Source organism: Leishmania panamensis (assembly GCF_000755165.1).
Source record: "Leishmania panamensis strain MHOM/PA/94/PSC-1 chromosome 21 sequence".
Taxonomy (NCBI): domain Eukaryota; phylum Euglenozoa; class Kinetoplastea; order Trypanosomatida; family Trypanosomatidae; genus Leishmania; species Leishmania panamensis.
This window is the reverse complement of record NC_025867.1, coordinates 17885-41836: the sequence shown is the minus strand read 5'-3', so window position 1 is coordinate 41836 and position 23952 is coordinate 17885. Positions and strand designations below refer to the sequence as shown.

Below are 23952 nucleotides of genomic sequence, written 5' to 3'. Positions count from 1 at the left end.
ACACAGACGCACTCGAATACATCTTCACGCGTTGATGTACACGCAGACTCACTGAATGGCGTGACACGAGAGGAATTGGATAAAAGGGGGGGGAGAGAAGGGGGCGTCAGCAGAAGCAAAAAACGCGTCTTCTTCTGCGGATCAACGGAAATAGAGAAGGGGGAGGGGGAGGGGGGAGGGGAGAACTTCCATTGAGTCGTTGCGCACTTCTCTCTCGCGCGTGTGCGTGTGCGTGCGTGCGGAAGGGAGCAGAGGGCAAGAAGACAGAGCACTGCTTACAGGCCCCACCACACGACGCGATGCAAAGAATCTGCTAAGCAAGGCAGCAATATGACCTGCACCACCATTCAGCATCTAACACACCAAACGATCACCACAGCACCGAACGCACCCCGTCACACGGGACATGGGAAAAAGAATGCCATTGGTTGAACAACTGCTTAAGGGTGTAGAGAAGGAGAGGCAGAGCGCACATTACCACGCTCTACACATACAGGAATGCGGCTGTGAGCAGCAGGGTGGTGGTGGCACTATGCCATCTCACGAGCTTCAGCCTTTACACGGTGAACAGAGCCAATTGAAGAAGGCCCGCAGCGGAGGTACGCTTGCCAGGGTCTTTCTCCAGGCAGGCGCGCACAAACTCCGCGTCCAGCACGTCGAGGTCGTCGGGCACATTCGGTTGCGCGATGCCGCTGCCGATCTGGTACACAAGTGCGGCAGCGCCCGAGGCAAGCTGCTCGGACGTGTACGGCAGGTGCCCAGTGATCATCTGCAGGAACATGATGCCGCAGCTCCAAATGTCGCTCTCCTTCTCTGGGTTGCCTCGCGCCGCCTCTGGGGCGAGGTAGACGGGGGTGCCGCACACCTCCCCCCTCGACTCTTTGCGCGCCAGCTCCTGCAGCCACGCGGAGGCGCCAAAGTCGGAAATCTTGCAGTTGCCTGCAAAGCTGAGCAGCACGTTCTGCGGCTTCATATCCCGATGAATGATGCCCATCGAGTGCAGCTTGCTCAGTCCACGCAGAACGTCGCGCATGAAGACGCGGGCGGTGGAGCTGGGGATGGTGCGAAAGGCGGAGATCATGTTCTGCAGTGACCCTGCCAGCATGCACTCCATGAAAATAACGATGGTGTCTCCCTCAAAGGCGTAGGAAAGCAGCTGCACCACGTGGGTGTCGTTGACTCGCTGGAGTATGAGGACCTCCGCCTCGACCACCTCCATCCCAGACTCGTCACTTGGCAGCGGTAGGAACTTGATGGCAGCGAGCCGCCCCGAGTGGGCATCCATTCCGAGGTACACACAGCCAAAGGAGCCTTTGCCGAGTATGCGAGTGCTTCGCAGGTACGTCGTACCATTTTTGGCTTTGATTACCGCCGGCAGTGTTTCGTTGTTCCCGCAGAAGCTGCGCATGCTGCCCGTCTCAGGGAAGGAGAGGCCGGCAGATTGAATGATAGAGTAACCCGTACCGTCTACTTGCGCGGAGCTGCGAGTGGAGTCGCTGTGTATGGTGGCGCTCTGCAACAGGGCGGTAGAGGTGTGGACGGGGTCGGAGGTGCCCGCCAGCGTCACGAGCGGAAGACTGATGTCGTGTGCTACGGAGTGGTGCCTCGACAGAGAGGGCACGTCGTGTAGAGATGGCATCACGGCGCTCGACTGCTCTAGCCCATCGCGGTCTTTCGGCTCTTCGCATGTCATTGGTGCCGCTGCCGATGCGGCCACCAACAGCGTTCCTGCGATGGACCGATGTGGTGCCACCGCTACCGCTGGTGCCGGCAGTCGAGAAGGGAGGCTCATCTGCGCAGTATTTTCTTGGGGGTCGACGTGACGGGGCTTTGTGGGCAGGGTTGCCGAGAGTAGCTCGGACACGTGTCTGCTGGCATCCGACAACATCCCAGCGGTCGCAGACGTCGGCATTGGCGTGGATTGCATTGACAGGAAGGGCTGTGGGCTGCTGTGTGGGGGAGTCGAGGAGCTGTCTATCGCCGGCGAGCCGCGGTGGCGCGTCGTCGAACGTGGCGACCCGAGTCGGCGCATGTTTTCCTGCAGCTCCTGCTTGAAGTCGCGGATGCAGTCCATGTCGTTGCGCAGTGCTGGCACTCCTTGGTACACTACGCCCCTGTCCGTATTGTGGAGCATCAAGCATTCACTTTGCGAAGTCTTAAAGTGCGGGTCGTTGCGCAGCCCTGCCTGGGCGATGGCTTCGTAGTTGACCCACACCGGGAAGGCGCGGTGATAGGGACGCGGGAGAGCGGCGGGCTGGGCGGAGTAGAAGAGGCACAAGCGCTCCAGCCGACGGAGCAGATGAGTGTTGCGACTGCTGCCGTGCGCCTGTAGTTTCTGAATGCTCTGCAGCGCTTCGCTGAACTCATGGTTGCGGAACTGAGCAAAGGCGCGCGCATAGTCTATAGAAAACTGCGCCTGTTTGGGTAACTGCAGCAGCGTATCGTACAATGACCTCTCTGGCGTGCGGCTGCCGCTCAGCTCGAAGAGTAGCAGCTGGTGGGCCGAGCTGGGGAGCTGGATGACGTCCACGATGTTGCAGTCGTACAAGCCGGAGAGCGCCTGCTTGACTGGCTCAGTAACGAGCACATTGAGACTGTTGATAGAGGTGGCCAACTCAGCCACCGCCAGTGCTTCACGCGGACCGTCGCCGAACGCAGTCACGAAGGCCGTCTTCGAGTACTCGACCGTGCCACACACGAGTGTGCCCTGGTGCAGCACAATGCCGATATGCAGGCCATCGCTTTGGTATGGTGCAAATACGTTGGCAATCTCCTGCGCGCACACTGCCGCGCACTCGGCATGGTTCGGGCAACCTTCAAATGCGTTCCATACAGCGCCGAGGCAGTCTCCAGAGCAGTGAAACAGCGCGCCCTTATGCCGCCGAATGCGGTGCAGCAGGACTCGCATGATGCGACGATGCTGATGAACGGCTACGGAGTGGTTGATCAGGTATGCCAGCTGGACACTCGGGATGCGGACACAGAGGACAGTTGTCTCGTACTCGCAACGAATGTTCATGATGTCGTTGCTACTCTGAATGGTCATGGCAGAGGCGGCCACTGTCAACGCCTCCTGCGTCATCACCATGTCCTCCACCTCACCGTAAGTTCCCAGGTTGAGGGAGGCATCGCGCAGCAATCTAGCCCCGCGCCGCGTTGGTGCCACTCTTCCACCTGTCACCGTTTCATGTGACTTGGCGGGCAGCGGCGGTTGCGACGCGTAACCAGGTGAGACTTCTGTCAGAGTCGGTCCGCCAAAGATCCTCGCCTCCGCTGCGGAGCAGTCCACCTTACCATCAGTCGCTGCATGGCCCACCTGATCCATGCCGCACGGCACGGCGAGGTGCCAGAGCGAAAGCGTGTCGTAGGGTCGCAGGGTGGTGTCCACACCGACAAGCGAGGGGTTCGCCTCGTCGGAGTCTGTATCCTCCTCCAGTACGGTGTCCTCTTTCAGGTTGACCTCATCAAGGAAGTTGAATTTGCGGCGCCGCAGATAGAGCTGCTTCGCGTGGTTGCGCAGGACGTGGTCTGGCACGTACTTCTTGTTAAGACGGAAGCACAGGCTCAGAATGTAAATCGACCGCGCAATCGACGTGAGGTCACCGAGCCACAGGCGGTACGTCCAGCGCGCAATCTTTCTTTGCCACGGCGTCGTCATCTCGTTCGACCCGACAGCTCGCATGAGCTGAAAGCGGAGGTGGTTCACCGGCACAGTGATGCTGATGTACACAAGGAACATGATGAAACTGAAAATCGCCACCGCCATGACGCTGACCACGCCAACAATCTTCACAGTGGTTTGAATAGAGTCGAGGTGGGCCAGTGAGTGGTCCACGAGGAACCACACGTTCGTCGGGTTCTCGGGGGTGCACTTGCTGCCATTCGCGCTCGTGCACGTCACACTGCAGAGAGTCGCCCTCGACACCTGGCCCCACGCTCCCTTGTGCTCGAAAAGGGGGGTCGGGATAGGGTTTGTCATGGTGCCCATCTGGTCTGGAGTATTCACGGGCAACTCCGCAATGTTGAACTGGTTCATGGGCCGCAACACGGTGTGCCAAACATATGGTGAGTCCGCGTGACAGAGTGAATTGAAGGTGGACGTCAGCACCTCTGCGGTGGGGGACGTGGGTGTATTCCTGTAGAACGACACGTTCTCCGTTAAAGTGTGGAAGAGCATCGACATGCGCGTCGTGTTCCATTCTTGTAAGAAGAAAGCGGACACGACGGACTGCAGCGTGGCGGTGCTGTACTTGGCGATGTTGTTGTTCATGAAGGTGCGGCCCAGCGCTTCCTTCCCGGTTATCACAACGTAGGTCTCAACATTGTCGTTCTTATAGAAGGTGCGGTAGGCAAGCGCGGTCTTGCCGTAGTCGACCATGAGCAGGGAAGCGGCCCCTGGCATTACCTTTTTGGGGAAAAGGTTCAGCTCGATCGAGGGCATGGATGGCTTGCACACTACCCTCCACTGCTGCATGCCACTTGCGTTGTACGAGGCAAATGCGATAGGGGCGTGGCAGAGGCTGGAGCACATGACATCTCGCACGATGCTATGAGTATTGTACTCCTGGATGAAGCTCTTAATGTTCATTTCATACATTACCTTGAAGAGTTTCTCCAGCGTATACTGCTGCATGTTCACACTGTTGAGTAAAGACGCTGCCTGGGCCTGCACCGCCTCGGTGGCGGATCGTGTGAGCATGTGACTTGTTTCGTAGGTGATTTGCACTAACACCAACACGAAGAGGATGATGACAGTTATGATCAACAAGTACAGAAGCCACGTCAGTCGTAGCCCGCGAATCTTGGAGGCGTCGCGAAGCACGACGTCCATCGCGACGCCATGGTCAGGACTGTCGTTGCCTTCCACCGATTGTCCATCAGCGAGCGAGATGGATGGGTCAAGCGCGGAAGTGGAGGTAGGACCACACCGCTGCCGCTGCTCCGGCGAGGGCGGAGGGCTAGAGGTTCCTGGCGCAATCACAGTTCTCAGGGCGGGGTGCGACTCGCGGTGTCTGCTGCAGTGGTTAGCTGCCTCTGAGCACAAGATCACACCGTCTGTTTCCCCGTCATTGAGGCGGTCAGCCGCGATCGACATCTCGCACTGCAATGTGCCACCCGAAATAGACAAGCTGCCTCTGTTGTTCTGCCTTGCGTTCCTGAAGAGGCTTACGGACTTCGTGCGTATCGCTTCGGTGGGGTCGAAGTTGCTGAAGGTCGGAATGACGGACGAGAGTTTTCTACTGACCCCTTGCCCACCTAAGCCCCCGACTAGCTTTTGTAAAACCCCAGCCTGCAGCAGCGCAACTGCCGACTGATACGCGTTGTGCTCTTCAACCGAAAGCGCGGTGCACTCCTCCATCTTGTTGCTAAAGGCTATCTCCGAGGGGCGGCATATTGCCGATTTGGGAGAGCCGGTTCCAGTGCATTGCCCGCTGGAAATGGCGGGGAGCTCAATGCGGAGAGTGTCATTGCAGCAGTCAACGCTGGAAGCAACGTTCGCACTGAGCGTCGCCTCTTCCTCGCTGGCGCTCGACGACGCCGTGAAGACGCACTGGATCCCTCCGTTTTGGGGCGTCTCCTCCTCCATTCCACTTCGTACTTCGGTGCGTGTCCGAGTGCGCGGCTGTTTAGCCTTCTGGATGGAGAAGGAGCCTGCGAGCGAAGGGGAGAAAATACGAAGGGAGGACCGGATAACGATAGCAGCGGCGGACGTGCTAGCCCAGACTTGATAGGCTGAGACCCACACCCAGCGCGGAGAGGGGGGAGCACAGGGAGGTGAGGAGCAAAGCACCTACAAGAGGGAAACTGACGAAAAGAAGCCCACACACGCCCACCTGTAGAGGTGCTGCGGGCAATGCCGCAGGAGAGCGAGAGAGGGGACGAAGATGAAGGGGAAAGCGCAGAAAGGATGCTGTTGTGCGTGCTGCGACGGCGACACAGAAAAGCGGAGGAAACAGAGGGTCCGAGAAGCGGAGAAGAGGACAGAAAGCAGCCAAGAGCACAACGCGCAAAGCGATAGCAACGACGGGTGGGGAAAAGCAAGGAAAAGGGTGCTACGCGCAAGCACAGGCGAACACGGGAAGAGGGACGGGAAATAGCGAGAGGAACAGAGCAACCAAGGAGATCAAATACGATATAAGCGGAGCGGGTGTGAGGTAGGCGCGTTGAAGCACACACTCCCACAGGCGACAGAGAGGGGGACAAGGGAAGAGAGTCGAAGGCAAAGGCAAATCAGAAGAGTGGAGACAAGGGAGGGACAGAGGCACCCACCCACACCCACTTGCCCACACCAAAGCAAATCGCCGCAACAAACTCTCTGAAAGTGAAAAAGAAAAACAGTAAACAGGCAAGCAACGTTCCCCAAGGAGAAGAAAGGCCAACGTACAGGCGAGGGGGAGAAGAGGGAGAGCGACGCGGTGAGCGGTTGCACACCCCCACAGAGCGAGAGTGGATTGATGTGACTGTGCCTTTCCTTTCAAGGAATAAAAAGGGGCTAACACGCTGAGAGAGACGGAGACTGAGATAAGGGAGAAGTAAAAGTTAAAGAGGGACGAGCCACTCTCGAGCACAGGTACACACAAGTAGGTGCGTGCGAGGCAAGGAAAGATACGCGGGTGGGCGTGACAGAGAGCCGACACGCGCACTCGCAGGTGTGTGCCAGAGGATGAAGAAGAGAGGAGCACAGCACCACACAAAGAGAAAACTAAGCGCACAATCGAGTGACGACTATCCAGTGAGTGGCACAAGTACAATGTGTGCACGTACGGGTAGTGGTGCGCATGTGTGGGTGTGGCCTCGCCACTCTGTGGGGCAACGAGCGATCCAGGGGGACAGGAAGAGATTACGATAACCGTGTGCACAACAAGTTACTCCGACGGTGACACAGGGTGTTTTTGCTTCGGAAACGCCTTCTCACGCACCACCACTGCCGAGCACACACGTCACAACTCCAAATACGCACGTACACTCGCGGTCACAAAGACCTGTGCTGCAGTGATGCAGGATAAGGATCGATGAAGGTGAGGGAGGAGAGAAGAGCCTCTAAGCACTGGCGTACTCCTCTTCTACCCGACACTGAATGAGAATGGGTTGCCACGTCGAAGAAAGGACAAGACATCAAGGTGGGAGAGACAGGCGGTGGTGAAGGATGTCGGAGGAGAGAGACGCCGGACATGCACGCGACAGGACGTGCTACAAGTTGCCAAAGAGCGACGATAGAGGCGCAGCCGCCGGCTCGAGTGCGCTGTAGCTCTTGCACCGGAAAGCCAGCGGTACCACAAGTGCATACATATACATTCCTGTCGCCTTTCTCTACACACCTCTGTGCATTTCAGCAGCGCCTCCGCGACAGAAGGGGAGGGGGTGTGGGGAGGGTGGCCAGATTGACAAGTGTGTGCACACCAGCATGCGTGTCAAACATTCTCTTTTAGTATGGAAACAAACCAAGCAAAAGCGAGGGCTTCAGTCAAGCACAGACGTAAAGGCTTCGGTTGCGGCGCTATCGCGCTCATGCCCATGCTTTGCCCCCCTATTTTTGCCCTCGAAACGTGCAGAGGCCCCACGGAGAGAGAACAGAGTGGGGAGAGGGGGAGAGCTGTCGGTACAGTTTTAGGGGTCCACGCGCTACTTCTTCAGCTTTGCATGGGAGCGACGCGGTGTCTTCTTGGCAGCCTTGCAGGTCACTCCATATGACCTCTTCTTCGTGGAACTGCTGCCGTAACTGCGAGCAATTCCCGAGGGCGACACCGATGTCACTGCTGTTGCCGAGGGCGGAAAGTTGCGCCGTAGGTAGTCGTTCAGGCTGTTTTGAAGGGCCGTAAAGGTGCGGTAGTTCTTCATGTTGTCCACCAAGTCTGGCACCTGCGCCATCATCCGATTTTTCTCCTTATCCAGGTTTGCCTGAAAGTCTGTCGGCGTGCTGCTCACGCCGCTCTTCTCCTGCTGCAGGGTCCAGGAGCGCGTCGTGATGGCGACTCGTTGTGCCTTCGTTGCCTCCGTCACGTAGTTCAAAAAACTGGAGATGAAAGAGGAGAGTACGTAGTCGGCATCCGACACATTCGGCGGCAGCGCCAATTCTTTCACACTTCCCGGCTTGGCGATGCGGTCGAGCTTCTTCTCAAATGCGGAGGTGAAGCCGATGTCGACGATGGAGGGGAACGTGGATCGGGAGGTTTCCACCAGCATGCGTCCCACCGGTGTGGTCTCGCACCGTCCCTTGTTGACCATAATGTAGTTGCGTGCGAGCAGCGTCTTGACTATCATCGGGTACGTGCTCGGCCGCCCCACGCCGTTGTTCTTGAGCTGCTCAATCAAACCACCCTCCGAGAACGGAAGCGGTGGGCTAGGCCGATTTTCCGAGACTTGCGCCGCCTCCAGCCTCATGTTTCCTTTCTTGACTCCCGCACCTCCGCGCTGGACCGCCACGTCCATGATGGCCTTGAACTCGTCATCAGAGATGTTCGGCACAATGATGCCGCCATCTTCCAATGCCTGCACATCTTGATCCGTCTCTGCCATCGGCGCCACTGCACCTTTGTCACCACGGAAGGCGGCTGACCAACCTGCCTCCACGACGTGCTTGCCCTGCAGCTCAAACTCCACCTCCTCGCCGTTGGTAGCCCTGCACGTCACCGGCACCACAATCCGCTCCGTCCTCATCGGGATCATGTAAACCGCCATTGTGTTCCGCCGTACCAGATCGTAAATGTGCCTCATCGGCGCAGACACAGCACCGAGCTCCTCGACGGTGGTGTCAATGTTGGTGGGCCGGATCGCTTCATGCGCGTCCTCGACGTTGGTGTTCGCCGTTTCCTTCTGTGCTGCGGAGCGACGCGAGCTTGGTCTGGCCGCACCATCCTGTTCCTGCAGCAGGCGCTTGCCGTGTTCCCTGCGCACGGCCGCGTAGATGGAGGGCAGAATCGACTCGTCGATCCGCGTACTGTCCGTGCGCGGGTAGGTGATATAGCCCATCTGGAACAGGTCCTGCAGACATGAGCTGACCATGTCGCTTGTGTAGTGTAGCTGCCGGTTCGCCTTAGCGATGAGCGTGGCCATTGTGAATGGCTTCGGTGGGGGTGTCACAGTCTCCTGTGGCTTTGCGGTGCGCGAGACGCTAAACTGAGTGGCCGAGCTCAGCGCCCACTGCTCGCACCGGTGCATCACTGTCACCTTGTCTCTCCACACCACCGGCGCGGCGCCGCCTTTGTGCGCCGGGGTCACCGTGACCACCTGGGAGAAGCGCTGGTCGTGCTTGGAGGTGAAATGGCACATGGCCTGAATCTCGAACGTAGAGGCGTGGGAGTCGAGGTACGACTTGATCTTGTCCTCTCGGTCGCTGATAAGGATGAGTGCAGGTGTCTGCACTCTCCCGATGGAGCGCATCTGCGGGTTGGCGTAGCGCACCACTGAGCTTCCCAGAAAGCCAAAGATGCGGTCCATCGCGTGCCGCGCCTCTGCAGCGTTGGCGAGGTTGTAGTCGAACGCCTCGTGCCGCTCCGCCATGGCGCGGCGGATTCCATCGGCGGTGATGCTGTGCATGTACGCACGCGTAAAAGGAACGCTAAGTTTTGGGAACATGCGTCGAATGAGGTTCTGCGCATGCACCGCGATCAGTTCGCCCTCGCGATCTGGATCGGTCGCGACGATAATCTCCGTCAGGTTATCCGCTTTTTCCTCGATGTAGTGCGACACCGTGTCCTGGATGCGCCGTCCAGGGATCAGCTCCCACTCGAGCGAGAAGCTGACAAGAAGGCCCTTAGCAGGAAAGTCCGTTGCTGTAACGCCTGGAGCGGGGCTGGACAGCTGCGGAGACCAGGTTAACTCCTTCAGCGACATGAAGTGCCCCGTCGTGGCCATAGCAATCGCCTTCTCCGGTCCGGTGCTGATCGTGCGAAGCTTGCTGTTGTTGAACGACCAGTCCGGAATCACCTTTGGGTCGCTCAGTAACCCCTCCACCTTTATAACCTTGTTGGGTGACTCGACAATTACCAACTTCTCAAACGCACGCACGCTACGCCGCAACATGGCTGCTATGCGGAGGGAGTGATGGCTGGTAATGGATGGAGTGAAAGGGGGGAGGCGGGGGCGTGTGTCTATGTATGCTTGTGCAAATCCATATCTATACAGAGGACGTATGCGGCGGCGGCGCAACGGTAGAGGGAGGCGCGGCGACACGTATGCTGAGCTGCTGTTCGGCTGCGGAGTTTCTTTTGTATTCTGTGCGTATGGATCTATAGAATTGTGGTCTATTCGCCAGTGCTCCCGCTGCTGCTGCTGCTGCTGCTGCTTTGACTGCCATCTTCACGATTGTGCCACGCACACAAGAGAAGATACAGAAGACAACACATACAGACAGAGGAGAGAAGAGAGAAAGGGAAAAGACTCACGTAGGTGGGCAAGTGACAGGGAGAGGCAGTACAGGTAGACATCAATAGCACACTCTCATGCCAGAGGAAGAGGGGTGATGTCATTGGAGAAGCTGACGCGCTGCCATAACACTAGCTTCTGCAGCGATGGCAGTGAGTTAGCTCATGGCACTGCACTGCTGACCAACCTCTGCTCCCCACGTCATAGGCTCAGTACCAGGTGGCGTTCGTCCTTCGTCAGCGTTTCTTTAGCAGCAGTGGAATGCACACTATTAGTGAATGTGTGTGAGTGTGCGTGAGAGCACATCTGCTGTGTGTTTTGTCTCCGTAGAATTTCTGCTTGAAGGAGAGGGAGGGGTGCAGGCAGCGCCACCACGCTCAGGGACGGGACAGTGACAAGAAATAAATTAAGTGCGTGATTCGCAAGACGAGGAAGTGACCGTAGTCGATTTTATGTACATCTCCACATGCAGGTGCTCGTGCATGCATCCCGGCCCGTCCGTCGAGCTGTAGGTCTGTGGACGTGTTGTTGTCAGCGGGGCAGAGAAGAGACGGCTCACCAAGGCGATTCGATGTGTTCAATCTCTCCTTATCATTACCACACACCTCCCCTTTACCCCTTCTCACCCCACGCCCGATGTGAACGCTGCGGGGCCGTACTACTGTTGTGGCCAACGTGACGATGAAGGGTGCCGGCAGCGCTTGGTCACCCCACCCCCCACCCCCACCTTCACACGCACACACGCAATTCAACGGATTCATATTCCATGAAGTGTACCAACAATTGAACAGAAATAGAGTAGTCAGTGAGTCGTTTACATGCCACTGCAATCAGTGAAGAAGGGGGGAGGAGGTGGACAGGCAACAGTGTCGCTCACAATCACCGGCACGCACGTCTCCCTCGCCTTACTCATAGTGCACCTCCCGCAGCTTCTGTGTGCCTTCTTTTCAGATATGCGGGAGTACCACCCGCGTGGCAGTAACAAGTTGGCGCTAGACGTAGGGCAGCCGCGGCTTCTCGGCCTCAAAGAAGTCGATGGGATAGTCGGCAAAGACGAAGAGTTTGAAGTCACCGTTGTGCTGCGGCTCGCTGGTGCACGGCACGAGGAAATACGAGTGGTCAGGTAGTAGCTCTGCCACCAGGTACGCCTCGACCGCGGTTCCCGCACTTACGCTTGCCACCTCTGACAAATCCTTGTCGTACTTGACGATGCTCAGCTCGATGGTGGTACATCGCTCCTGGAACTCTATCGGAGGCGGCAGAAACGCCTTCTTCTGACCGTGCCGTCGCACCTTGGGGTGCTCACGGTCGCGGGGGTACTGCACAAGAAGGACGACAACCTTGGTACTACGAATTACCGAGAGGCCGTAGAACGGGTTGTTGATCCAGTTCGCGAAGTGGGTGCGGCTTCCACCGGCGGTGGTGCCGAGCTCCCAGCTCCCTTCTTTCCAGAGCACCTTTGCCCACTCCACCACAGGTTGCACGTCCACTGTGGCTGCCGCGTACACGCTCAGATCCACCTCGGCCTCCTTATACGGTTGGTCTGCGTAGACCAGCAGCACCAGTGCTCCTTGCTCGGTTGGAAAGTTCACCTCCGTGTCCACAATAGCTTCTCCGCCGGTTTTCTCCGATGACCGCGCGACGACGTCCTCCTCTGCGTAGGTGAGGAGACGACGGTAACCGCCTCTCACGGCGCAACCAGAGCGCATTAGCACCATGCCCACCTTCACGCGTGGGTCGGCGGTGCGGATGCGCCGGGCGGATATGAAAAGACGGCCCTCGCGCTCCACCGGGAACGTGAGCGCCATCTGAGTGTTGAAGCGCCAGGACGGAAATGCAAGGCTGCCGCCGGTGTTGCCTTTCTCAGCGCTGATCGAAACGTTCTGCCGCATCCGATGCCAGTCAAGCCGAGGGTCAATCGGTCGAAGCTGCACTGGACGATTGGCGGTCACCTCCACACTAAAGTCCTCGGCACTGCAGGAAGAGTACGGCACCACCACATATGGCATCCCACGCCTTTCCCCCATACCGGCTAAACGCACCACGCACGTCGGGGTTGCCCCTACCGCATCTGCGGCAGCGCTTGCCACCACCGTGGCGGGTTCAAACGTAAGTAAACTGCTACACCGCTGCGTGTTGTGGATAGTGAAGCCGAGCACACCGGACGTTGGGCGAGCCGTGCGCAGCGTGATTGTCACTTCCATTGCCTCTGAGGGAGAGAGAAAAAACTGCGGGTTGTCGCGCCAGAGCGGCGAATCAGGGGTGCCGGCCTTTGTATCCCATTGCCCCGCCACGGTGGTCGTGGTGTTGGGGGTGGCGTGCGTGATCCTCACCGTAGCGGCGCCGCTGCAGCTGGCGGAGATGCAGTACAGCGTGTCAGGATCTCGAATATGTTCGCGGAACGGCATGAGGGTGATGTGCTGCGAGCGGAGTGCCTCAGCGGTGAGTTGTAGCGTGCAGTAGGCGTCGCGCAGCCGGTTCGGGGTGACGAGCCGTAGGAGCTGCTTGTCTGTGATGCGACAGACGCGTCGGCGGTTGTCTTCTGTGGTCAGCACAGCAAAGCCGATCGCCGTTTTGAACACTGCAGTGGAGTTCTTGGCGCGTGTGATATCGAGGCGAGAGTCGCGGCGGTGCACCCCAATATGCACCTCGATCGGCGTCGTGTCCGTTGCAGATGTTTGCGTCACCGTGAGCGCGTATTGCGGGTTAAGCAGCGAAAGGTCGGCATCGTCGGGGTCACTGGCGGTGGACTCGGCGAAGCTACCGGTGACAGTGGTCGTGTGCGCGCACACCTCCGTCACGAGCAAGTGCGTAAAGTAGTAGAGCACCTCATCGAACTGCATCCATATGGCGTCTTCTTCAGGGCGGTACTGGAGTACCTCCAGCAGCGTCTCCGTCCAAAGAGAGCTCTTGTCCGCCCATTTTCCCTGCCACGTCGCGTCGGTGTTATTTTGAGAGTCAAAATTGCGGATCTTCACCAGCCGCTGCTGCTCTACAAAGAGAGCGTCCATCACACCATAGAGACGATCTGGCAGAAGACCGACACGCGAGCGCTCCCGTGCGCGGTTACTGCGGCTGTCCAACATCAACGTGCAGAGCACAGAATGACTTACACCGGCCTTGAGCTGGCGCCACAGCGCCTCTCGCTCATCCGCTGGTAGCTCGGAGCCGTCCGCGGGCCTCACTCTCGTCGTGAAGCAGCGGCCTCCTGACATGTCCATGAGCCCCTGATGCAGCAGCTCCAGCAGCGACTGCTGCGGGCACACCTTCGACTCCATCGCCTCGTAGCACCGATGGAGCTTGGCGTACGCCTTCTCGGCCAACGGGAAGAGCATGTCGTCGGCAGCGGCGCTGTGGCCGTACACCAGCGCGCCTTGGCTGTCCACGAGCAGATAGTCGTCCACTGTTACGCCAACCCACTCGTTCTGCTTGTAGAAGGCAAACTGCGCAAATCCGGCCTCTCTGAAGTAGTCTACAAAGACACGAGACAGCCAGCCTGGCTTGGCCGCCACCGAGTTCAGCACCGAGGCGAACCAGTGGCGCGGGCCGTAGGGCGAGGGTGGGCTCATGAAGGTTGCGTCGCCTCCACGCGTGTGAGGTGAGGCATTCAGCTGCGACGCGCGCTTCCACTCCGTCATCACCGGAAAGTCTGGCGGCGGGACGCCATCCGGGTCCAGGAACAAGGACGATGTGCCGCGCGGAAACTCGCGGTCAACAAACGGCAGATCAGTTGCGTAGAGCCTATCCAGTATTGCCCGTCTCGCTACACGCAGGGGGGACAGGTCGGCGCCGTAGCGACACGCCTGTTGCTCCGGGTTTCGCTGTGCCGCGCGCTGCTCGATTTCGGTGGTGCAGGCGGCCAGCTGCGCCTGTCGCTGTCGCGCAGCGAGCGGCTCTATTGCCTCGCAGACGACAAAGGGCGAAGAGGAGAAAATTTCCAATGTGTAGGCGGCCGTTTCAGCGGCGTGGCGGAGCATTGGCACGACGAAGACGCGCTGCCGAATATCGGTGGCCACCACTGCCGCGGACTTCTCAGACAGAGCCGATGAGGCCACCTCGGGGTACGACGGTGGGTTCACGCCCACCACAGCGACACAGACCTCTCGCTTTGCGCTGCTGTGGCGTTGACGAAACTTCTCCAGCTCTGACTTCTGTTGCGTTGCCTCCAGTGTCCTCTCGGCAGCAGTGGCAGCCACCTCACCTTCCGCAGTCTGCGCCTCTTTCACGCACTGCACTGCCGTCGCTGTTTCTGCAGAGTGCACCTCAACGCACGTCACGAGAGCCTTCGCAGCGTCCTCGACACACACCTCGATGGCCGGGTTGCTCTTCCACGACTGATACAGCTGACGGCACCCACCGCAGCAGTCGGCATCCCATTGGCCCCTCACGGTGCGATAGCGCCACCCATGCGGGAACGCGGATCTCGTGAAGTCGACCGACACCGAGCTGAAGACGGTGATGCTGTACGTGCCCGTCTGCCCCGCCTCCGCCGTACTCGGGACAATGAAGACATCCAGCTCCGTGGCAGGCATGCTGAACTGCAACGAAATAAACGTTTTTTGCTGGTGAGAGTAAGAAGTGCGCACGACTTCGGAGGTGCAAAGCAGCGGCGGCGCCGTCGTGTTGTGAACATCGTGGCCGACAACGTCCAACCCAATCGCTCGACTATCATTTTCGTACGGATCAGCCTCCTTCATGAGGAGTACGTGTACTGTCGCCATAAAGGATGGCTGCCCTGGCGCGGCTGCGTTCGCGTACGTGAGGTGATACATGTCGTTGCGCCGCCACGAGGGGCAGTCCGGGCCTCCGCCAGCATTGTCACTCGTCCAGGCCGTTTCCACCGCTCGCGTGCACCAGTCGTACCGCGAATCGAGCTCCTCCACGATGATCCAGCCCTCCTCCTGTGCGATGTGGCCGTTGCGAAGGGTGGCGAACAGAGTAAAGTTTACGGCGCGGCCCGGGTTGAAGGAGAAGGGCATCAAAACGTACGATTCATCAACGCTAAGGTGGGCCTCCATGACGCACCGCTCATCTTCAATGGTGCTTTCGGCAACAATGGTGTCAGCAAGGATTTCCACAACTCGGTGCACGCCGTCGTGGCGCATCAGGAGCATTCCCACCTGATTGGCGACCTCGACATGGGTGCACTCCAGCACAAACGACACGCGCGACGAGCGCGAGAGCTTCACCACGTACTGCGGGTTCCTCCACCACGTCGCATAGTGAATGTAGCCCCCGGACTCGGCAGTCGATATCTGACCGCAGAGGCGCGTTTGAAAGGAGAGACGCGCGCGAGGCGTGAGGCTCTTCAGGTAGGTGCTGTGTTCCTCCTCCTCTCGGCTGCGCTGCGCACGCACTGCTTTGTTCCTCTCTAGCGCCTGTACAATGGCCTGCACGGAGGCCGCCGTCAAGTTGTTGTCATCTACTGCCACGTGCTCAATAGACGCGTTTTCTGACAGCAGCTGCAGCAGCGCGTCGACGTGGCTGTCGTGCAACCCGTTGTTGCACAGGCGTACCGTCCGCATGTTTGGGTGGAGGGCAACGCAGTACACCAGGTGCTCCACCTGCTCCAGCTCCATCGTGTTGTTGCTCAAATCCAACGTATGTACCGTCTTGGTGTTCTTCACGAGGTCCAAAACAGGAATGATGCCGCGCGAGCCCAAGTAGTTTGCCGAGACATCCACCACCTCGAGCGGGCTGCTGGCTGTGTCGTCAAGGTAGCGCTTCACCGCGCTGTTCGGGTGACACGCAGAGCGCCGGCAGTAATATGTATAGAGCTCCGCATTGGACGGCATTGCTGCGGACGCTCCGCTCTGTGTATGCGTATGTATACGTATGGCGACCGCGTTGTGTCCATGCACACCCGCTCTATCAAGTAACGGAAGAGAGGCAAGCTTCAGGAGACCGCGCGTGAATGTATGTCTTGCATGACCACTTCGCGTGCTGCCGAAAAGAAGCCGCGTGTGCGCCTGTGTGTGACGGTGCTGCGCCTCCTTCACGAACAAAAAAAACACGTTGGTGCGGTAGGACGTGCATGAGGATCCGGCAGAGAGAGTGCAGGGGAGTAGGGAGGGATGAGCGAGGGGCGGAAATGAGGAACAGGAGAGAGTCATCGAGGCTACAAAGCACGTCCCACGTCAAAGGGAACAAGGAGAGAAGGGAGGCTGATGTTGCCTACCCGTCACTTCAATACCTTCGTTCCTCTACTTCTGCTGGTGTTGGTTGTGCGCTTGGCCTCACGTGCTTCAGTTGTGCGTGTGGGGCGAGGGAGCTTGCTACAGTGCCTATGTTTTCCTTTGGTTGCTTGCGTGTGAGTGCCCAGGCTAGAGGGGGGGGGTGACACGGCAAAGAAAAAACTTTCGCCGTCATCATAACCGTGTTGCTGGCGCGGCACTGAGGCAGGACAGACATGTGAAAAGGGGGGAGGAGAAAAAGTGGCACTCACCAGCGAGCTTCAGTGCGCTAGTGCAGTACATACGCGCGCTGCTCACGAGGGCAGAACACTCGTAGGGTCGGAGGGGAAAGGGGCTCGCCGGCGCCATTGCCATCGTCACTACTCGATTGCGCGATCTTGTCGCACCACGGCCTTCTCTTCGATGCATAGCTTCTTCTCTAGGCGGCGCGCTTTTCTATCGTGGTAGATCTCTCGAAAGTCCGACCAGTAAAAGATGGGCGCGTTATCACCGTACACCATCATCTTGCGATAGTGGTGCAGACCGCCAAAAGACAGATACATGAGACCAAGGAGAGGGTAGTACCACGAGACGCGCCGTAGCGACAGCATGGTAAGCCCAACACTTAGACTCACACCGTACCCGAGCAGGTGTCCCATAAGCGGCGTGGGCGCGGCGGTGATGACGCTGGCAATAGAGAAGTACATGCCACTAATAGCACAGAACGGAATGGCCAGAAGCGACGGAGCACGGATGCCGTTGTATGACATGGTAAGGTACTTGCGGAGCATGAATTCCTCCGGGAAGCGCTGCGTCAGCACCATCACCAAGGCACTACCCAAGCCCATGTAGAACGAGGGCTGAGCGAAGACAGTCGTCGTCACAATGCGCTTGTCTAGCGCGCTCTGAAAGACGCGTACCTCCTCGCGACCGGATCGCGAGTGGGGACTCTCTATCATCGCGACGACGATCCCGTTAAGTCACTTCTAAAAGGGAAGGAAGAGTGAAGCACGCGTATGTAGCTAATACCGCAACGAGCAACAGCCTTCGACTCTGCACAGTAGTGTGTTCAAGCTGCTACCCACACGCTCGAGGAAGAGCAGGGCACTACAGCGAATGGGGTGTATGTATGTGTGTGGAGGGGGGTAGGAGAGGAAGGGGAGCACATAACAGTGCAGTACGCCATTTCCGTGTTTTTCGTTCAAACAAATTAGTAACCGCCAGGGAAGAGCGGTGACACAGAGAAAAAAGAGAGATGAGGCCGGGGGAGGGGGCGAAAGAGTGAAGGGGAGCGAAGTGGTTGGCGGTGGTGCAGAGAAGAAAGCCACTTTAGGTGGACATGTGAGATGTGTGTGTGTGTGGTGTTCCAATGAGAGGCGCAGCTTAGAACACCTCGCGAAGCGAGGACAGTACGTATGGCTCTGTGCAGAACTTGAGGCGGAAAAACACACCACGACACTCATCAGCGAAGAACAAATCAAACAACATGTGGTCAAACCCACATGCACTGATACGTCATTTTTCAACGCCGATGCTTAGCTCAGCAACAGAAACAGTAGCACCAACAAAGTTGCGTGCTTGCCACTCATAAATCTCTCCTCGCCGCTTTCATTCTACCCGCCTGCCGTTTTCACACACACACACACCTGAGAAGAGCGTTGCAGAGGCTGAAGGCACGCGGAGAAAGAGGGGTGCATGTGGGGAGGGAGACGAGAGGCACGGGGTGTACCCAAACTGGCGGCCGCGGGTAGAGAGCGCGCCGACATCAACAATGTGAAACAACGAGCTGTGCGAGCAGACGTGCCTCAAAAGACGCGAAACTCAAAGTCACGCTTCTTGGGAGGCGCGAGGGCGGCGCCGTACTTTCGGTTGCTAGCACGCTCCCACTCCTTTAATGAGGAGGCGTGACCAATGTCGGTGTTGGTCGCTCGCAGACGCATCGGCTGCACGCGCTTGTTCGAGTGGTCCTTGGTACGAAGGCGAGACATGTACAGGCGCTGGTACTGCGGCTCGATGGGGCGCCAGTAGTACCGCATGTCCTTCACGTCGATTTGCCGGCCAATACGGCGGCGGCGCATCTTGCCCCCGAGCGCCACCCACACACGCGAGAAGGGAGGACCCATCTCCTTGAAGCGCATCTGCCATACCTGCATGCGGTGTTGTGCAAAGTACTCCTGTGGCTTGAGCACTATGCGGCGCGCCTGGCGCGTAATCTCCTCGCATCCCGCCTTAGGGAAGCAAATCGAGCTAATTCGAAACATCGCGCCTAGCGGCTAGAAGAGCACACATGGGAAGGGACGAGACAGAGTGCTGCCCTACTGCTGCAGTGCTGTTTTGAGAAGCGAACAATAGAGTAGGCGCTGCTATGTGCTGCGACGCAACTATACACCAAAGAAACGGAGAGCATAAGCGAAACAACGAGAGTCAGTGAGATATGCAAGAGGGGAAAGGTGGCAGTGAGCGAAGCGCTAGAGAAGAGAGAGCCATAATGGCAAAGCAGAAAACAAGCGCCACTCAGCGGCGGATGAGCGGTGAGCGCTTTGTAGGCAGCACCTCCAGCAGTGCGGAGAAATCAAAATAACATCAATACGGCCATGCAATAGGAAGGGTGTTCGTCGCAGTTCTTAGCCCACTGCATCTGTTTTGTTGGGGAGTGGGAAAGGAGGTAGCGAGAGCCAGCGTTGCCTTCTTCTCGAGTGGCTCTTCTTGTCTTTTCACTCTTCGATTGGAGTAGTTGGATGATGCAGTGCGAAAGAAAGGTGAAGGCGTACACACCCACACGCTGCAGGGAGGGCCTTGAAGGAGATGATGCGCGGAGGCACACGCACAACCGCACCGCAGTCCCTGTACTCGATGCCCCTCGATTGAGAAAACAGTGAAAGCAACGCAAAGCACAGACACTCATACATATGCATCTAGTGACGTCTAGGGTGAGGGGAGACGGCATCGGAGGGGGGGGGGAGTTAAGCGCCACCCACTCTCACGAGCACTTGCTGAGGGAGGAGAGGGGAGGGAGTAAAGGAAGAGCAAGAGGCTGTGCGCAGAAGAAAAGTGGCCTTCGTCCATAAATGGTGCTGCCTCCTTCCGCATGGGATGCATGGCGGGTTTGCTTCCTCTCTCAAATGCGATAGGCTTGTGATAAGCTTCGCCGTGCTAATTGAGCAGCGGGAACGGCTGACTGACTGGGGGCCGCGTTACCGTAGCGGATTTGCAGCACCTTGCTCAGCTTCCACGAGTAGGCCATCCACGTGACGAGAAAGCCGATGATGAAGCACAAAAGCGTGAGGAACAAGGAGACGGCCTGAAGGATATCCCTCCAGCCAAACGTGGTGACTAGCCACAGCTCCAGCCACGCCATTGGGAGTCCATGTACGAGAAAGGAAATGATAATGCCCAGACACAGCGCATTACGCCGTGACCCGGGCGACATCTCTTTGCCGTGTGCATAGGGCCAGTAGATAAGCGGCGCACTTACTCCTGCAAAGAAGACAATACCTACACAGGTGAAGATAATGTACGCGTTGATCCCATATGCGCGGTAGAGGTTTCGTGATGGCAATAGGTACAGGATGTAGCGAATTAGGTTGACGAGGTCGGTGGTTATGAACAGGAAAATGATCATGAGATGGACGCGCGGCCTGGCGGCTTTCCAGTTGCCAAACTCGATGTCCATATCTCTACGTTGGTGAAAGGGGGAAGACTCGATTTACAAAAATGTCTGTGTGTGTGTGTGTGTGTGGGGGGCAAGGAGCAACCCAGCCGCCGATCCCTGTTAGAGAGTCAACGACAAGAAAGGGACGTGTGTCAGCGGCTCTAAGCACAAGGCGCATACTTTCCCTTACAACCGTCCCTTCACTGCATTCCAAAGACTAGAGAAACCCACATGTGTGCAAAGTGTTGGCCGCCAAAGATAGAAAATGATGAAGGAGAATACGGTGAGGGGGGAAGGTAACTTAGGCCGGAGTAGAGAGTGATGAAAGAGTAGCAGCAACAGTAATGGCGACAGTGCAGCAACGGCGTATCAGACACACGTATGCATCGCATCACCGAAAGAGTGACGAGGGGGAGGGGACAGGACGACAGCAGAAGCCCCCGAATACCATTCAATGCAAATGCGCACTACACAGGGAACCTTTGCTCTCGAAAGGCGTAGTCAAGGAGCCAATGAAGCGAGGGCCCGACAGTTTGTACAAAGAGGAGTCGTGTCAGCCCGTGAAACCCATGTACCGTCTTCTGCGCACCGCGTACTGTTTCGCTCCATTCGAGAATGGGGAGGGAAGAGGGAACATTCATTGATCGGGGAGTAACAGACCCAAAGGCGCGCAGAGATAATAGCAACAAAGTGAGAGCGACCCCCCCCCCCCCACACGCTATCACACGTTTGCATATCAGCCCGGTACAGGGTGCACAGAAGGCGTGTGTAGAGGTGCCAGAACGCATAGAGGCCCCGCGCCACATATCATACTGGATTCGTACAAACGTCCACATAGTCTCTGCTTGTTCATTTCCTTTTTTTCTACTCCGCTACCCACACCTACACCCACCCACCCACCCACAAACACACACACACAACTGTAGCGCTGAGGTCTCCTCTTCCTAATCGATGACCCCAACCAAGTAAAATAGAGCGAAGACACATACACTTGACGAATGGGCGTGCAACTTGAAATAAAAAACACGAACGGCATGCAAAGGCGCCGCAACCACAGCACACGTAGACTCATTCACTTGAATATCAGTGGCAAACGTGCCGGTGGTTTCTCATCTCTGTCTTCTGAGGTTGAAGTCAACGGTAAAGGTAACAACATACTCGGTGTGTAAGCGTCTTCTCTTCAACCACCGCTTTGCAGACATATCGAGCAGCACGAAAGCTGCCCACTGAGAGGGCAAATTCTATGTGCCACGGGAAGGGGGAGGGTAGCAGGAGGATCAAGCACGTACCTCAAAAAGGTGTGCGGCACAACAAAGAAGCCAGTGCCCTATACGCGCACCTCTTAGCCATGGATGCTCAACACACAACAACACATCATACAGGGTGACAGGAACGAACAGGCGCGAGGAGCAGTCCAGTCACGTGAGCCTTCAAGAGCAGAACAGAAAAAGCGGCGAGGAGGTCTGTAAAGGGAAAGGCACAGCAGAAAAATGAGAAAACATCACACTCGCTCACTACCGCATGCGTGTGTTTGTGCTTTGGAGGGGGTCATTTTTTGGCTCTTTTGCGTAGTACACGAACACGCACTCACACAAGCACAAATGCCTTGTCTTGGCATGTAATTTGAAAAGAGCGGAGTTCGCTGGCCAGTAGAGACAGCAGATTAGAGAGTGATGCGGCACACCTACACACGTATACACACAAAATCACGAAAGCAGCAAAAAAAAAAACACGAAAAGAGTCATCGGCCCACTGTGGTGTGCGCGAGTGTGTGGGAGGCGAATGTGGATGATGTGTCGCCTTTCCATTTATCTCATCATCTTCGAGAACACACAGTACGACTACACGGGCAACCGCATGCAAAGCATGTCTGCACACACGCGCTCCCGTTGCGCAAATTAGCACAGACACACACACACACACACACACACACACACACACACACACGCAGGCATACACTTCTCGTATCACCTAGAAACCAATGTATTTTTCGAAAAGGATAAGTCTGCAACGACACCAATATATCCCCCAAGATTGAAGAGAGAAAAGCCAAGAAATCGAGAAGTGAAACCAACAACGAGAGCGGAGGACCAATCAACAGCTCCTTCCTCCTCTTCATCTCTTCTAATCCTCCCCCTCGGCGTTCTGGAGCAAGTAGGCGTGGTAGGAACGATTGTAGCGCTGCTTCACGGCGGCCGACAGCGCCACGGCGACTGTCATGCCAAACGAGTACGCCACGGTCATTGACTGGCCGGTGAAGAAGCGGGAGACGACCTGGTAAAACACGAGGGCCCCAACGTTTTCCATGACGGAGATGCAAATGCCGCTAACGCCCTCTTCCACCGGGAACGAAATCTCCGCCACCAGCTCGTAGAAGAGTGGAGCCGCAGCACCGTTCCAGAAGCCGCAAAGTGCGGTGGAAAAGACGATGAACGACTGACCCAGGTTCCACAGAGAGTAGCTCCTGTCGTTCGGCGTGCAGGCTATGAAGATAAGGTTGCATAACATGTTCATGGTGATGCAGAAGAAGATGACATACTTCATCTGACGTGGGAAATAGAGGTCCACCACGTAGGAGGAGGCGATACCGCCTACCACGTAGGAGATCATGCCGAAGAAGCTCATGATGCCGATGAACTCCTCCGAGTAAAACTTGGAATAGGTATCGGCGAAGAGCGATATCCACGCGGAGAAGCCACCGCTCAGCCACACGTACACAACAAGCAGGCACACGCACGACGGAATGGACCAGAGCGAGCGCAGCTGCGTAACCAGCGACAAGTGCTCTTTGGAGTGGGCCACAACATCCCCCTCACTCTTTGAATTCGACGTGGCGCTGAGCTGCAGTATTGTCTGCATCTTCCCCTCCGTGTCCACCTCTGTTGGCTCCGGTTCCTGCGGCATGAGCATCCAGGCAAGACTTAGACTAATTACCGCCATAAACAGCTCGTACACGGTCACCGCAGAAAACGACAGTTTCTTTGTTAGCGTGGGGACGAAGATGTAACACAGCGAGTTACCCACACTGTTGAACAGTACTGCGGCCGCGGTGGCACGGGTGCGCTCCTCCGGCTCGAACCACGTGGCCGAAAGCGCCGAAACAGCGCCGGTGGCGACAGGAGAGCCGACGCCGCTGAAGATCTGGCCAATATTGAGCATGACCAGACCAAAAGTGGATTTGTGCGCAAAGGCGCCAATGAGCTTGAAAGTAGCACCCACGATCTCAGCAGCGGCGCCGATACGCACAGCGAGACGAAGCCCGTCATATCTCGTCACCAACTTCATAATAGGAATGAACATACAGAGGAAGACCAGTGGCTGCCACGAGGACAGCAGCTGCAGCGTCCGGCTAGTCATTCCATGCACGTTTGTCTTGAGCCAATCAGCGACGGGCTCGAACATGAGCCAGGCAAAGCCATTATTTACGGTGAAAATGATGAAGATGAGTAACACCTGGTACTTCTTTTCGATGAGAGAAAAAAGGTCGGTAATCATCATTTTGTCAGGATGTGTTCGGTGAAGCTTCTTGTTATACTTTTGGGGGTGTGCCGCTGGTTACACGGTAGCCCGTGTGCGACTCTGATGGTGGTAGTAAGAGTCTTCGCGTGTGTGTGTGTGTGTGTGCCTGTACTGAGTCGCTTCAGAGAGTGGGAAATACGAGGAAAAAGACGCACACCAGCTGCTGCAGCAGTGAGGAGAGCGAGCGATGCTTGTGATATGTTGTGATTGTATGCATGCCGTGTGCTTTGTGGTGACACACCG

The 23952-nt window shown here is 57.2% G+C and overlaps 7 protein-coding genes across 7 annotated transcripts; all 7 read right to left on the bottom strand.

Moving 5' to 3' along the window:
- Positions 1–556: 556 nt before the first annotated feature.
- On the bottom strand, positions 557–5587 carry LPMP_210170 (serine/threonine protein kinase, putative; the record flags this gene model as incomplete). The annotated part of the gene is made up of 1 exon (XM_010700503.1): positions 557–5587. The coding sequence occupies one exon, from the start codon at positions 5585–5587 to the stop codon at positions 557–559; it is 5031 nt and encodes a 1676-aa protein (XP_010698805.1).
- A 2036-nt stretch (positions 5588–7623) lies between these two features.
- On the bottom strand, positions 7624–10023 carry LPMP_210160 (DNA topoisomerase 1A; the record flags this gene model as incomplete). The annotated part of the gene is made up of 1 exon (XM_010700502.1): positions 7624–10023. One exon carries the CDS (start codon positions 10021–10023, stop codon positions 7624–7626), a length of 2400 nt encoding a protein of 799 aa, XP_010698804.1.
- Positions 10024–11357: 1334 nt separating this feature from the next.
- On the bottom strand, positions 11358–16160 carry LPMP_210150 (calpain, putative; the record flags this gene model as incomplete). Its single annotated transcript, XM_010700501.1, has 1 exon — positions 11358–16160. The coding sequence occupies one exon, from the start codon at positions 16158–16160 to the stop codon at positions 11358–11360; it is 4803 nt and encodes a 1600-aa protein (XP_010698803.1).
- Positions 16161–16918: 758 nt separating this feature from the next.
- On the bottom strand, positions 16919–17497 carry LPMP_210140 (hypothetical protein; the record flags this gene model as incomplete). Its single annotated transcript, XM_010700500.1, has 1 exon — positions 16919–17497. The coding sequence occupies one exon, from the start codon at positions 17495–17497 to the stop codon at positions 16919–16921; it is 579 nt and encodes a 192-aa protein (XP_010698802.1).
- An 846-nt stretch (positions 17498–18343) lies between these two features.
- Positions 18344–18799, bottom strand: LPMP_210130 (hypothetical protein; the record flags this gene model as incomplete). Its single annotated transcript, XM_010700499.1, has 1 exon — positions 18344–18799. One exon carries the CDS (start codon positions 18797–18799, stop codon positions 18344–18346), a length of 456 nt encoding a protein of 151 aa, XP_010698801.1.
- Positions 18800–19656: 857 nt separating this feature from the next.
- On the bottom strand, positions 19657–20211 carry LPMP_210120 (hypothetical protein; the record flags this gene model as incomplete). Its single annotated transcript, XM_010700498.1, has 1 exon — positions 19657–20211. One exon carries the CDS (start codon positions 20209–20211, stop codon positions 19657–19659), a length of 555 nt encoding a protein of 184 aa, XP_010698800.1.
- Positions 20212–22314: 2103 nt separating this feature from the next.
- LPMP_210110 (membrane transporter, putative) lies at positions 22315–23688 on the bottom strand (the record flags this gene model as incomplete). Its single annotated transcript, XM_010700497.1, has 1 exon — positions 22315–23688. One exon carries the CDS (start codon positions 23686–23688, stop codon positions 22315–22317), a length of 1374 nt encoding a protein of 457 aa, XP_010698799.1.
- Between the last annotated feature and the right edge of the window lie 264 nt (positions 23689–23952).